This window comes from Anser brachyrhynchus, assembly GCF_964034855.1.
Source record: "Anser brachyrhynchus genome assembly, chromosome: 4".
Classification (NCBI taxonomy): Eukaryota; Metazoa; Chordata; class Aves; order Anseriformes; family Anatidae; genus Anser; species Anser brachyrhynchus.
In genome coordinates this window covers 46,998,300-47,013,724 of record NC_137698.1, presented here as the reverse complement: position 1 = coordinate 47,013,724, position 15,425 = coordinate 46,998,300, and the positions used below count along the sequence as shown (strand labels likewise).

The following is a 15,425-nucleotide window of genomic DNA, read 5'->3' as shown; positions in this document are numbered from 1 at the left end:
GAAAGGGCCAGTTAAGGGCTAAGGAACTGGTCTCAGATTAGAGTACTTGAGGCACCCCTCAAACTCTAATCAGTAATTGACACTGAAAATAAAAGATCAGGGGAAGGGTCTTCAACAGCAACACAGGGATCAAGTCCTCCATGGCTGTGTAACACTTCATATGGAGCTTTAAACTGTTATTTCTCACCAGCTTTCTGCTTTGCTGTTCCCCAGCACTACATGCTATTTTGAGAGGATCAAATGCACGCAGTATTTCCTTCTTCTCTCCAGATGTTTTTAATGTAAAGGAGAGGAAAAACAAAACAAAACAAAACAAAAAGACACAGCAATGGCAGAATTTTGCTCTTGTTTGACTCATTTTCTTACCTACGAGCCTTCTCCTACCCCACAGTCAATGTGATGCCAGCAGGAGATAAGGTCCCTGCCCTGGAGTTGAGCACAGCTGCACAACAGAGGTTACTGCTTAGAAAAAACAAGTCTGAAAGAAGAGCAGAAATAGCTACTGGCTGGAAAAGAAGGGAGGCAATTTTTAAAACATCACCAGGAGCTTAACACAGCTGGATTAGGGCTGCTACTCTTTCTCCGGCCATAGCCAATGCCACTTTCTTCTCCAAAACTGGTCACTCACATGCCACCTGATGTTCCCACCACTGTATGCAGTAGCAAGTCACCCTCGGGTATTCATTCCTTTCTGCACTTACGCTCTATGCCCCCTCAGGAGGTTCCCATGATGCTACTCAAGCAGAGAGCATCTCCTCCGATTTGGGCTCTAAAGACTTTTGGCTCTGTCTCTGTTCAGGTGCCACCTTCTGAGCAGCCATTTCTCCTATGACATGACCTTCCTCCAAAGGACAGTTCATTTTTCTGGGCCTAACACAATGCAGCTTTCATCTGGATTTCCAGAAGGGGTTCTACAACTTGCATCATCATGATGGTACATCTCTGTCTAAATTTACAGTGTTGTGATTCCCTTGTAGTTCTTCCAGTGAGCAGCCAACGGCTTTCCCTGTTAATTTTCTTTGCTGTGTTGTATTGCACAGCTTAGAATTTATCGATCTGTTTTATTTAAGTGTATGGGCTGGGTTTGCAGAAGGCTAGTTTTGCCCATTTTTACACTTAGGTATACAAACTGCAAATGAAGTTACAAGAATTCTTGAAGCCAATTAGTAAGATGAGTGTAGTTGGCTTAATTTGCCTGTTAAGTCACTGTAAAGGCTTAACTGAAAGTCCAATTAACTATCATATTTCTGTTGACTCCAGTGGGACATGGACCTTGTTAAACATGTGCACCATCATTCTGAGCTCTCTGATCTAGGGGCCTCGCGGCAACACTCTTGACAGAACATGTGTGTAGGAAAAGAACTGAAACAAATGATATTTAGAGGAAAGCAAATGAGCAGCATGGCCTTTGTCATTCAGTCCTCTGCCCAAAGTGCTGCAGCTTCATTTGGGGTCTTAGACATGAAGAATTGCTGTGTCAAAACATATGGGGAAGGAGTAAACAGCTGACGCTCTTCTTGGAGAGGCTAAGGCTGTACCCTGGGGCAAAAAGGCAGCTGCCTGCAAAATTATCAGTTAATCCTTTATTAAACTTCCAAACATTTCTCAAATAGTTAGGTGTACAAACGGGACACAGACAGCTCTGATTTACACCAATACCTTGAAATGCACTTGCACACTTGATACAGACATATCCACGTCCTCCTGTGCGTGGAAACTCCAGCAAGCACGGAAAACGCTGGCCTCAGGGAGGAGGCTACAGGGGACAAACAGCTTTCAGTGCCATGCCAGCGGCAGGCAATAGCTGATCCCTGCTCTAGTTCTGCAGGGAGCACCGCACTGGTTGTGATTCCTCGTTTCAGGGCATCGCCCTTGCCTGCACACAGCACCCTCAAAAGCAGTGAGGTCACTACATCACCACCGAGTGCTGCAAGCAGAGAGCTGCTGGTCTTGCTAAAGGACAAATGGCAGCAGGGAGGGACACATTAGGGAGGAGCAGATGATGACTGTATTCGTATAAGCCCCGTGTAAGGTCATTTCTCACACTTCAGAACATGATGGTTTAGCACTTTCACTTGGATTTCCTGCTCCAGCATAGTTTCTAAGGCAGCACCAACATTTTCCTCTTTCCCCACCCACATTTTTTATCCTTACCATAGAGGCAGTTTTTCCCCCCCGCAGCCCCAGCACCGTAGTACCTTACATCACTTGCTGTATCGCTCTCAGACATGTGTTTCCCTTCCAGCTGACATATTTTGAAAGCCAGCCTCCTCTTTGCCTTCCTCCCCTCAGTGCTGCCATGCTTTGCTTCTACAGGTGTACATGCAATGCAGAAGAAAACTGGCCTTAAAAATCTCTCTGCAGCAGGTGGAAAGGCAAGTGCAGGCTGCAGGTCAGCAGAATCAAGTGGCAATGCAGCACTTGCAGCAGGACAGTGCACTGTAGGGATCCACTTCAGTCCATCAGAAATCTCTGAATCCAAGGACTTGGTCTTCTGCACACATGCACTTTTACCTATTTATCATGTTCTTTTACTCCCTCTTTTCTTGCCAGTCCTCCCACACAAACAAGATAAAAACCCAAACTCTTTTCCCCAGTATTTTGCCAGCCAAACAGGCAGCAGTTAGCATCCCAGGTCCAGTTCCCCAGCTCCTCTCAGTGATTTTTGCTCAGAAGCTCTGCAATAATCTTGTCTCAAGCCACCTCTTTCAGGCAGCCCATCATTCATGGGTTATTATGTAGAGGAGACAGTATCAGCTGGCCAACTACAAACAAATGAACAAAGAAGTAAATAAATCATTCATGAAATGTCAGCATCTGCATTGTTTCATGCCTTTTGTTTCGGTGCTCTCGTCTGCCTGCACATGCAGCCCCCATGACTTCTCAGAAACCTGGCTTCACTAGCAAAGCAGAACACAGTGAGAGAACAGACCTACCTTTACGGAAACTAAAGCACCGCTTAATTCTCCTGTAAGTAGTTTTAGGAATGAAAGGAGGTGCCGCTAAGGCACCTGGGCTGCGGACTCCAGCATTTCTGTCTTCAGGCATCATACAGGCCAGAGACCCCACGTCCCTCCAAAGCTTTCCTTTAGCAGCTGCATCCAGACAAAACACCAGGGCTGCTCATCGTTACTGACTGCTGAGGAGTTTCTGTAATAGTGTATTTTCCTCTGGAGCTAGGAGATTAGTGGTCTTCTAGCTCTTGGAGAAAGCTTGAAGTAATTTTAGTGTTCTCTTCCCTGCTTCAGTTTTGCTTTAGGGAACAATTTCCTTCCGTCTCTCTGTTTCCTTTCGTTTCTTTTATTTCCTGCGGTGAGACAACCGTCTATTATGCAATGGCACAACAAAAGAGTTTCAGCAGAAAGATGTATCTTCCATTCAAACAGAAGTGCCTGCACAGACAGAGGCGGAGAAAGACCTCGTCCTCCCAGCTGGAACAGGGGGTGGAGTGGCAGAGACTCCAATTCCACGGGAAAAGGTCAGTGCTCTGCGGTGCACAAGGAGAAACAGGAGAACAATACCGAAAAGGCCACCAAAGAATCCTCCGGGATACGATACTCCTCGCTGGCTCCTTTTATCTCTGCAACGGAGGAGCAGAAAAAGCAGCCCCTTCACCCAAAGGGCTCTCTGTCCATACCGGATTCCTCTCAGGAGGCCTTTTATGTACCTGGCTCCCTGACGTCCGTCCGTGTGGGCTTCTCGTTCGACTGCCTTCGAACTACCAGAAGCTCTCGTGGGAGAAACGCGTCAGATGCAGCAGCAGCAACGCGTCCTTGCCAGCAGGATCCCGGGCTGCTGCCGAGGAATACATGCCTCCACACGGGGATGCTCTGCTCGCTCCCTCCTGGTCCCGCGCCTGGCAATGGCAGCCACCGCCGCTGCGCCAGCCCCTCGCATGCAGCAGGTGCAGGGAAGCGGCGGAGAGGAGGGAGCTGCTGCTGCTGCTGCTGCAGCGCGGATTTCTCTGCTCCACCGGGTGACTTTGAGTTGACTTCAGGCGGCTGTCGCGTGCGGCAGCTCGAGCAGCAGGCAGGCTGTGCCCAGCTCCCGCAGGAGGTACCAGACCTCCTGCCACGACCCTGCTAAACGCTCGCGCTCCTTCTCGCCTCCTCCCTCCCCCGTCATCGCAGGCTCTGCAGTTAGAGGACAGGCCTTTCCCTCCTGTTAAAAACTGCCTTTTAAAATCTAATCAGGAAAGGAATTTCATGTGCAAACAGGCATTACATGCCCTGGCTCATTTACATTTCTCTTCCCTGACAGAGATTTTTCCACAGTCACCTTGTGCTTTTTGTGCAAAAAACAAGCTGTTTCTGATCACCACAGCGGCTTCCCGCCTCCCTCCCCTCCTCTTCTCTTTCTAGCACAGGTTAACAAATAACGTTTTAATGATATGGTTAATCATTCACAGAGCTCCTTGCTCTGGTACCAGGAGTCCTTTCCCACTGCAAGCCAAACTTCACACACAGGTGGCTCACCAAGACTCAGAGACATCCATTGAACACACACACAACTTGCTTACAATGCTTAAAAGAACTGGAAAATCCAAATATGTTGCTCATGAAAGTGGCACTGGACTTTTATGACACCAGACTATTGTAGTTTACCACCTAGTGTTGAAATTTAAGAAGCAGCTAGAAAACAGGTATTGTGATTAATTAACTGAAATAATTTTGTGTTGCAAGAAATGTACTAGTTACTGGTTAGTCATTATTATACAACCACAACTTTTCTGTATCTTGTTTATAGCTAATGTAATAGATTTCTTAACTTCAGTGGCTACAGCTGATCAAGACAGGCTCTTAAACGCCTTAAGCCAGAGGAACCCTTCTTTAGGAGGGTCATACTGTTGCAGAGCAGCTGTAGACACATCTCTGTAGGAACAGGTAAGAAAAATACGAGCGTGTCCACCCATACATGATTACAGAACAGTTAACAGTCCTTGTTAAGATATCTCAGAATGTCAACTTAAATAACCCATAGTTAATCAACCAGGGAACATTGTATTGGCACAGTTCTTAATGGTGACACCTCCCTTGATACTGCTTTTACCTTGTACTGAGAGTCAGATGTTCTCCATAAACACTAAACCCAAAATCCCATTCTGTCTATTCTCACGTTTTCCAGGAATTAACTGTTTGTTTCCTAATACAGTAATCCTGAAGTCAGTGTATATGCTCAAGATATCCAATAGGGAAACGAGAACACATTTATAAGTGTGTTAACTACAAATTTATTTAAACAGTAATCTAAGGATTGCACCCTTCTCTTTCTCTCTCTCTTTTTTTTTTTTTTCAAATCAGCTTGCAAACTCCTCAGCTAGGTGCTTCTCTCAGTATTTGGCGTTAAACACTCTTACAACAATGAGGGTGTCCTGCGAGTTTCCATGGTGGCTGGAAGGATTCCCAGCTGTAAAACAGAAATAGCTCTTGCCCTATAAAAGCAAATGAGGGGCTGGTGAAGAAAGCACGGGGTCAGGGCTCAGGAGATTTGGTTTCTATCTGTAGCTCTGTCACAGCCTCTGCGCAGATGGGGGCTAGAAACACAGCTTCACCAGATGTCAGCTCCCCACCTGTAAAATGGTGACACCTCTCCGTTTGCCCAAGTACTGCAGGGCTGCCGCAGCTCACTGTCTGGCATGGACAGACGCTGTGCTGGTGGAAAACAGCTGTACAACACAGAGAGAGAGTTTCTCTCTGTGAAAAATACGCTTCTGTTATGCACCCAAATGTCTGCATTGCTGCAGTAGCTTACGCTGCTATTTGACTCAAGTGGGAGAACACTGAAGAGCTCAACATGAGAACTTCTTCATGAACAGAAGGTTGGGGATAGATAATCTTTGTGCTACATAAACATGTGCTATATGAAGTACACTTCTCCCCTAGCCTAACTTCAGAAGCCCATGGCCCTCCCACCTCCCCACACCAACTCAATAAGCCTGTAGAAGACCACACTTTTGAGGATAAACCTCTCACTTTGTGGGTTTTAAAAACATCATCCTGCGAACCCTATATGCGCAGTCCCAGGACAGTACCAGCTTACGAACACGTAAGACCACTTCTCAGCAGGATGACTGCTTAGCATTATCTTTCCAGCACGTGTTTCCCCAGGAGGAACCAAGAGAAGACAGACATGTTTGAAGACGTGCCAGGCAAGCCCCAGCTGACCAAGTCCCTCAGGGCAGCCCACCAGTGAGGACAAAGCCTTCTAAGAACTAAACAACCTGAACAAAGCACAGAAGAAGATGGGGGGTGGCTTAGAAGAAAAGTTTTGATCAAAATGGTAGTTTCCTTCAGTCCCTCCCATCCTCTCTCCTGTGCTGTGTCTGACAGGTGAAAAAAAAAAAAAGGCATATGCAGTCACCTATCACAGCTTTCTGTGATAACTGCTCTTCTGTATGATCGGAGACAATTCTGCCTTATTTTTCCATGCTAACAACACCTGCAAAGAGCAAAAAAAGCACACAATGCAATCCAGTTGCTCTTCCCATAAATTCAGTACTATTAAAATTGTTGGGTCTGCCCATCAAAAGAAAAAGACTAGCATACAATGCTTGTGCTAATATTCCAAGGCTCACTATCAGAGTATACAGATTTATAATAACATTGTCACTGGCAGGAGAATCACTGACAGCGTCTTCTAACATGGATGGTCTTTTAGCTGGTGACCAGAGGAATTACCCTAGGTCTCCCAGTGGAAAGCTGATTTCGCAGAAGACACATCTTCTGTGAAAACTTCCCTCACCTTGGTAACATGCTATCCTGTGCTATCCCTATCAAGGAAAGTAGTTCCAGATAGTTTAAAGCCTTTTAATTGAGTGCTTTGTGTAGGAACACACCTGATGCCTGCGTTGCAAGTGAAAACAAAGGACCTGTTCCACTTTTTGGAAAGATCTAGACCGTTCTTGTTTCCTCCTCTTCAAATTCTGGCTGAGAGCGAGGGATGACAAAGTCGCCCCTATGTCTTTGTGCAACTTGGAGCATTGCATTTTCTCTCGCTGACTCACCTCCTCCAAATGGTGCCCATATAACCCTGCGAATGGATTTCACCCAATCCTCCATGTCATTCTGCGTGCCCGCCATGAGAAGGTACGTCTCATGATTAGCTGTCATCCGCTCTCGGTCTGCTCCTGCAAGAGAAGATAATTGCACTTTAGAAACCCTTTTGCTTTCCTGCCGAGCCAGCTCCTGCCAGACTGACTGCGGAAAGTGGTAAAAGCAGCTCCGTGGCAAGCAGACATGACACCGTGCACTGGAGTGTTTATCATCAGCTACGGCACGAAAAGAAGGTCCTGTAAGTATATTCCCCATCAGACAGCGAGGAGCTGTCTTGCTTCCAAAAGGAAATGAGAGGATAAATGTCATCGGTAAACAAAACCAGCCCCATGCTGTTCCAAGAGCCACGGGGCCTGCACTCATCTGTAACCTGATATATGCACTGGAAGGTTTGCAGCAGTTACTATACCACAACATAGAGAATAAACGCAGCGAGAGAGAAGTGTGCTTTGAACAAGTGGGGACGAGTCCATCTTTGTTTTCGGGAACACTGTGTCACATTCCTGGCAATGACATTTGCTGCTCCCGAGCGTTACTGGGAATCTCTGAGGAGAAGGCAGCTGATGCTAGGAGCGGGCACAGCACAACCCGCTGCTTTGGATGGGTCTCATGAGGATTAAGAGGGAACACACTGATTTCTTATTCCTTGTAAAGGACAGACTGGCACTGAGAAGGTAAAAGTCAGAACCTGGCTCACCACAGGTTTTCACACCTCTAGTACTGCATCAGTTCCATCCTAATGGGCACTACGCTAGCTCAAGAGCAGATGGGGATTCGAGCCACCCTTCCAGCACTGCAGTAGGAACAAACCCTTCTAGAAAGACAGCACCAGACATTTTGAAGTCCTTTCATTGAGCCAGCAGCATGTGCTATATTTCATGCAAAAACTACAAATCCCACGAGTTTCTGTGCTTATCTCTTCACAGCTTCTTCCATCCTTATCTTTGATTCTGGTCATATATAACGTAAGTATTTCTGTTCTTGCCTCAGGAACACTGCTAGTCTTCTGCAAGGTGTCATGCTCAGTGGCTAACAAATTCAACCATGACGTCCTGGCACAACCATTATGAATAAACTTACTTGTATACACCAGGTTCTGCAGAACTAAGCCACACAACTGCAAAAATAACTTAAACGCAGTTTTACAAACACAAGCCATATTTCCTAGACATAGGCAGATCAAACTGACAACTCATTCTTAGGGTTTAAATCATTACTCAAAACTTAAATTTGAACTTGGAAGCAAATGAAACTCATCTTCTGCCAATTGTACCTATACATACAGCAAGCATGTGTTCCCACACACAGCATCCCAAGGACTGATACAGCAACCTGAAGTACAGTGCAGGTATGCTTTAGGATGTATCACAGTTTAAAAGTCTGAAAAACACTATTTTTTTTCTAAGGCATTGTTAAAGGTAGCAAAGAACCTATTTTAAGTGCCAACACTACAGAAAAAACAGCGTGTGTTTTATTTTTTGGAACATTTTCAGTTACTACCATAGCAACTGCTACAAAACAAGGGCCTTTTATGCTTCATTCCACCATTTTTTACCTTTCACGGAATAGGAGGATGAGGGTATGGGAAGGAGGAAGCATCAGCATTCCAAACAGCAGCACTCCACACCAACCCTGTCCAGCAGAAAGCACGTGGTCAGGCACTGGAAATGCACACCCAGCCTCTACGTTTTTTTGGCCAAGCTGCCTACAGCCAGGACAAATCTCACACTTAAACACAAAGAGTAGACATGACACACTCTGCTGAACCTGGTCCCAAATTTGATATAACATCTAGAGTACTTGACCTGGTAAGACCCAGAAACAAAGATACAAACAAAAAGCCTCAATATATTGCCTATTAAATGTAATAGTAATAAACATAGTATAGAGAACAAGCCTGTAACATAGCTGTGTCCTTTTCTTTGCTGATAAAAATCCTATTTACATTATCATACTGTGTTGCAGGCATCCTTTTACAGACCAGAACCCTGTAAGTTGCTGTACAAAAAGATGTGTTCACAGAAAACAGAATTCAGATCTAAGAATAAAACAAGAGGTGACCTGATTTTCTTTCTAAATAGGGAAGAAAAAAAAGATGACAACCATAGCCATCTAATGACCCTCCTTCTTGGATGTCTCTCTGGTCATTGCATATTCTTTTAATAATGTACATCGTTAAATTCAACAGATTATGTGAGATTTACTCAGTCGTAATTTTCTAACAAAAATGCTTTCTGGAGAGTGCTGTCCAGATAAACTGGATTAATCTTGTGAGTCTAGATATTTGATTTACAGTGGAGATTCCAGAGCATTACTCTAAACAACTAACTCAAGTAAACACCCATTCAGCTAATACAGAATTAATGTGTTTAATTTAGCAGAGAAAGAAAACAATGTTTGGTTTGATTTTCTTTTGGTCTAAGAAAGCAAAGGTTTCCTAATGAAAGAGCTCCACCATTTTATATCAGTACTTGATTTATCTACTTTGTAATTAGACCCCTTTCTTTTACACCACAATACCAGCTCTCGCACGGTTCTTCTACTTGCGCATTAATTTAGTTGTTATTCAAAAATTGACAGCAGCTGGTCTTAAACCTTGCTAAAGGATTTTGGGAGATACAATAGCATGTTTAATTTGTGTATTATTGCAACTGTTAAATTTTCTAGTGGGATTGTATTTAAAATACAAACCAGACAAGAGTATGGGGAAAGACAAGAAGAAATGCCCATGGTTTGGTAAAAAGTCACCTCAAATAACTAGTTATCAGTGAAACTTAAACAGAATGACAAGGACCTTTCTACATCTCAGTATGTCCACAGGATCCCTCTGAAAGGTACTGTTTAAAATCTTCACTCTTGTTTTTTCTTCCATATATTACTGTAACAGCTATAATGGAAAGTGAGTAGATCACCTTCTCCAAAAATGAGACATCTTATTCGTACCATAGATACTGGCATTAAGTGCCTCAACTTGAAAATGGTGCTGTGCATGGAGTCCATTAGAGATGTGAATGTATTCTTAATCCTTTCATATGGGCATGCAAACCATAATATATTTTACCTGTTTTGTTGTATAGCTCCAGATTATGCCTTTTCAAGTTCCCTTTCCTGCATTTGCAGTCCAAATACAAGAGACACATAATGCTGGGGGTCGTGGCCTGCTTGTGGCCAGCCACCTCAAAGGGCTGGAACACGAACTCAGCTTTTGTTTCATCTTTTCCACTCATTACTTGCAGGTGTCACAGGACCTGGAAGGAGCAGAACCCAGTGTACCTGATCAAAGAAGTTGACTCTGACATATTCAAGATGAAAAGCTGCTGTTCACACAACTGATGTTTACATCCTGTTCCTTACATCCTCTGGTAACTGCCAAACATAAGTGGATCCAGTTTGCTTCTCGAAACTACAATGTAATATTGCATTTTTGTTTGTACAGCCCCAACCAATCCATAATCTGTTTTGTTTTCTTGGCAGCATCAGAAATGAATTACATCTATTGAATAAATCAATCCAGAGCATCCATTTGGACTGGAAACAGTGAAACCACACAATGCCATGGTGAATCGTCCAACTCAAAGAGGTCAGATTTCTCCCCCTGCCCCTCCTCCTGCACTAGCACTGACTTATGGGTTCCTAAATGCCACTCCTGCCTCCTCCAGCAGCTCGGTAACTGGTAAATACAGCCTGCTGCTGCGCTTCCTGACCAGGGCAGCCTGAGACCACTCAGCCCCATGCTGGGCGCAGCCTTGTGCGCCGAGCTAGCGCTGCTTTGATACAAGCGAGGCGAGGTATTTTAAGAACTCCTGCCAGCAACCGGAAAAAAACAATTAAAATACAGAAAGGCCAGTTCCTGCAGGGATCCACTCCACAGGGGAAAAGAAAGGGAACAGCCTGCGTTTGCTCATGCAGCACCACAACACGCAGTTGGAAAAGCATAAAGAGGTGGTGACAGAGTTGAAAGGCGATTGTTTCCTGAAGTATCAGGCTCAACAGCTCACCTGCTTTGTATCATCTGTTGATAAAATGTGAATGTGCACAGACATTTTGCACTCAGCTGGGAAAAAAAAAGTCAGGTAATGTGTTTTGTTTTCGGAATTTCTTCCTGTCCAACCCAACACCCTTCTCCCACCTGAACTCATAAAGGCTGAACTCAGAATCAAATATTTGTCATTTTTAAAGCATCTTGAATTTCTTACAAACAGTAGTTCCAGCATCCTTGAGAATGAAATGTAAAGGGATTAAATTCATACCATCTGTTTAAAAGAGATTTTTTTTTCCCAAGAAGAACATCAAAAAGTAGGATTAATCTTTTTTTTTTTTTTCTGAGCTGAGAATATCATGGCCAACCTCAAAAGAATATTCACATTCCAATAAAAAAAAAAAAAAAGTTGGAGGCCAATTTCAAAGTGAAACAGTTCCCAGCTCCCTTCTGCATTTCGTTAAGCCACAGATTCTGAAACCCTCATTCTCAGCTTGGGAACTGAAAGATGGTGAAAAGCAGATTGGCATTACAACACAAGCCGCTGGGTTTTCTTCAGAAACAACCTCCTGCTTGGATTCTTCACATTTGTTTTCTAAATCTTTTGTTTCTCGGGAAAATGTTGAATAGAAAAATTTCAGTCTGGTAATGTTTTCAATGAATACACTGAATATGCCTATATATAGTATTGAAACAGGAGCTCCTAGTTACTCATCAATTCAGGAAAAAAAAAAAAAGACATTTATAAGCCATATACATCCAAAAAGGTTTAGGAGCTGATGCTTGGACATAAATTTCTGAAAATCTTGCCTGAGGGTTTTTTTGTTTTTGTTTTTTAAGAGTATCTTTCAGATAGTTCTGGCCACTACATGGTCTGGAATTTCTAGCTGCTACTGTCCATCACCACTTCTGCATAGGCACGCTAAATAATGCCCTCCTCTTCTCCTCAAACATCTTGTATCAGCCGAATCCTCATAGCTGTACCAGCCTTTAAGGTAGAAGACCTTATCAGGTACAGCTGATATTCCATACAAATTTTTTGCAAATCACAACAGTACGCATCATCTCTGTTTTGCATAAATCTTCTGATTCTAGCCCCCTGTAGAAATAAGTGCCAACCCTCTGTGCAACATAGCAGGCATGCTCTTCTCCATTAAGTGTACAATACTAAGTAATTTATAGTTCCTGCTCAGGACTCCAGTCAGTATTTCTTTACAAGCAAAATAGCAATAATTACCACAGAATTCGTGACACTCTCCCAATATACTTGGTGTTCCTAAATGTTCTCTGTGTTGCAAATTAAGTGCATGGTAAGTGACATACTTAATGTGTTTCTCTGGAAAAGCTCATGTGCATTTACTTCATCAACTTGCACTTTACATCGTTTGTATTCAGACTTTGTAATCCAAAGCAGTAGTTGTCTCTGCAAATGGCAGGGGCTACTAGTGTATCACGGACCAAGATGAACAACCTTATTCTCTTTTCTTTTTTTTTTTCCTAATGGAACTTCTTTTTTAAGAATGAAACAGAAATAATGATTACCCAACCTTGTTATTAACACTAATCACTACTGCTTTAAGCAAAGCTGTCTGACTTGACACACTGATGAGCTTCTAAAAGACCGTTCGATATCAACCCACACTCAGTTGATATGGGACAATTTGCCCTTCAAACTGCCCTTGGACTGTGAGGCCAGTTTGAGCACTAAAACATTTTGTGGTCATTCCAACTGGGCCAGCAGAATAATCTAACTGTAAAAAGCTTGGTTGTAACATGGGTTGAAATTTGCAAAGCAAAATGAGGGAGCTAAGCACCTGGATGTAATTGTATTTTAACAGGATTTTAATATCTAACTGGCTCTGGGATTCATTGAGAAACCTTTCCTTATGGCAAATGCAAATATGCTTGAGGCTTCTATTACGGTAGGACAGACTTAGCAATGGCTGCATCTCAGATAACTGATTTAAAGACATAACCGAAAGAGACACAGCTACTTGAACCTTGCAGCATTACTGAACTGCACATACTGCTTACTAAGCAGCCAAGCATATGTTCTTACAGCTGTGTTGTGGTGGAGGGGAAGGTAAGGGACCAACGAATTTCTGCAGATCAGCTGAGGCCTTAGTTCTGATGATGCAGATATAACGTGGGGCTTGCAGACAAAAGCTGGATTTCTTTTTTTTTTTTTAATTTTTATTTTCTCAAAACCTTCTTTATTTTGCATATGCCTGGCATTGCTTCTACTATTCTCCACTATGTAAAGCTTTACCAAGAATTGAGTACCCACTTAGTTCATCTAGGATGAAAAAAAGGAGTATATAGTCCAAGACCCAGTCAGCCCTCTCTTCTTTTTCTTTTTTTTTTCCACACAATTAAGATAGTCTGGAGAACTGAGTTCTTCATAACTACGCAAAAACTCATGTGAAAAAAAAAAACATACCACCACCAAAAAAGAAAAAAGCAACACTATGAATATCAGAGTTAAATACTCCATACTTATAGGAGCTTCAGCATTACTTCTGAAGCGACTGTTAGATAACGCATGCTGTATTTTCTCATCAGGGAAACCTGGTCCTTTGAAACTCTGCACAGAGCCTTGTATTTTCTGACAAGGCTCAATTCATTTATGTCTTCCATGGCACAGCTTCTCTAAAGCATGTCTGTATCAACTTGGGGTAAAAGAGAGCACCCTAGAAGGGTCTCTATTTAAGAGACATTATCAGAGCCATACGGCGGGTGGATACTCCAAGAGCCAAAGGGAAGAGAAAAATCACCCTGAACTAGGCTGCAATGAAGAAGTTATACTCTTTGCAACTAAACAATCACGTCCTAAAATGCCTGATGGTTTTATCTTGCATTGAATTCCGCAGAAATTAAAGTACAACCTGGCAACTCTTAGCATTTCATTCATATTCACAATAACAAACAAACAAACAAATAAACAACAACAACAAAAAAAACACTGCTCAGCTTAGAGACTAAGAGGTTTAGGGATTCGAGTATCTTAGTTTAATATTTGATGATTCCCAAGATTTCAGGATTTGTGTTTTGAAGACCTTCATGGCAAAACTGAGTCCAAAAGTTTGTTTTTAGAGAAAATGGAAGCTGATAAATTAACGTTGTCCCTACTGCAGCACCTGTTCGAATCCCATTGTAAGAGATGCTGAAAAAGAAGCTGAAACATTTCACTTCCATATGAAAAAGAATACAATTGAGTCATACCAATAATTAAAACAAGAAACTTCTTGCCAGCTCTATTCCTGGTCCAAGAAAGACCAAATAGATACTAAGAAAAAAATCCCATATGCTTTGTAAGTTTTCACTATATTAGGTGAAATACCTTGACTGGTATTCCACTAATCTTTGGACAGATAAATCTATCTGGATGGCTAGGTGTTACAACACAGCAGTAGCCACCATTAGAACTTAATTTCTAAGCATTTCCTAAAATGTATTCCATAAAACTTGCCAAATACTCTGTTTTATTGTTCTGTTAAAACCAGAGCAGGTATCAGACCCACTGTGTTACTTTGAGTGCTGTTACGCCTCTACAGCCTTGATGACAAGTAATAGACGGGGTTGAGAAAGATAGACAAATTACAATTCCAGTTCTTTTACCCAGGGTTGTCCTGTTTATCTGCTGCTCTTGTCCGGCTCAGTGCTGTTGTGTCATCTGAAAGGAGATGGCCTGTAGATATGCTCAAATCCCCTATATGTTTTAAACGATTAATACCACCACCACTGAGAACCTTGGCTTTGAAATACACAGTTATCAAACTCACTGTTGTTTTACTACCAAACCATATCAGAGGCCCTATTTAATTTCTCTTTCCACACAGAACTAATACGCTTTCCTCAAGAGAGCAATTAAGAAACTGCAAACAAGTCAATACTGAAGGTACTGCTTTTTAAATACCGGAGCATAAAGACACATTTTCTGCTGATAGCGTCCAATCTGATTTTCGCGTTAATCATCTTGAATAGCAGTTCTTTGCATTGAAGGTGTATTGGTTTTTGTGCATATTAGCTTTTAAGCATAAGGGCTGCAGGCTAATTTAAGTGGTTAAATGGCAAAAGACTGCTAACACAAGTACATTCCCTGGTGGGCTTTGTGCTCTATCACAATTTCCCCACTTGCAGCATAAGCCTGAAAAACAGCAGGAGGTATTCGAGAGGGGGAGTTGCTTGCATGAAGCTCTGAATCAGCTGCTGTTGGATACCTGAAAGCAGGCTCAGGAAATGTATTCACCATCTGTAACATGATGAATAGTCTGTACCAGTAGCTTTCAGCCGTGCTGCAGGGCTACAACTGCACTACATGACTATAAAGGTTTTACAGAAAAGCATCTTACACGATAAGAGCATGAAACAGTGCTATATACACGTGTTCTGTG

The 15,425-nt window shown here is 42.8% G+C and overlaps 1 protein-coding gene across 10 annotated transcripts in view; it reads right to left on the bottom strand.

The window, feature by feature from the left end:
- The window catches only part of ARHGAP24 (Rho GTPase activating protein 24), a 236,912-nt gene that overhangs the window by 32,461 nt on the left and 189,026 nt on the right, over positions 1-15,425 (bottom strand). For 9 of the 10 annotated variants that reach the window (XM_080591963.1, XM_080591964.1, XM_080591962.1 and 6 more), the window contains one exon: positions 7,004-7,126. In XM_080591963.1, coding sequence (XP_080448089.1) covers positions 7,004-7,126 — 123 coding nt within the window. The other variant, XM_080591967.1, reaches the window with a different exon arrangement.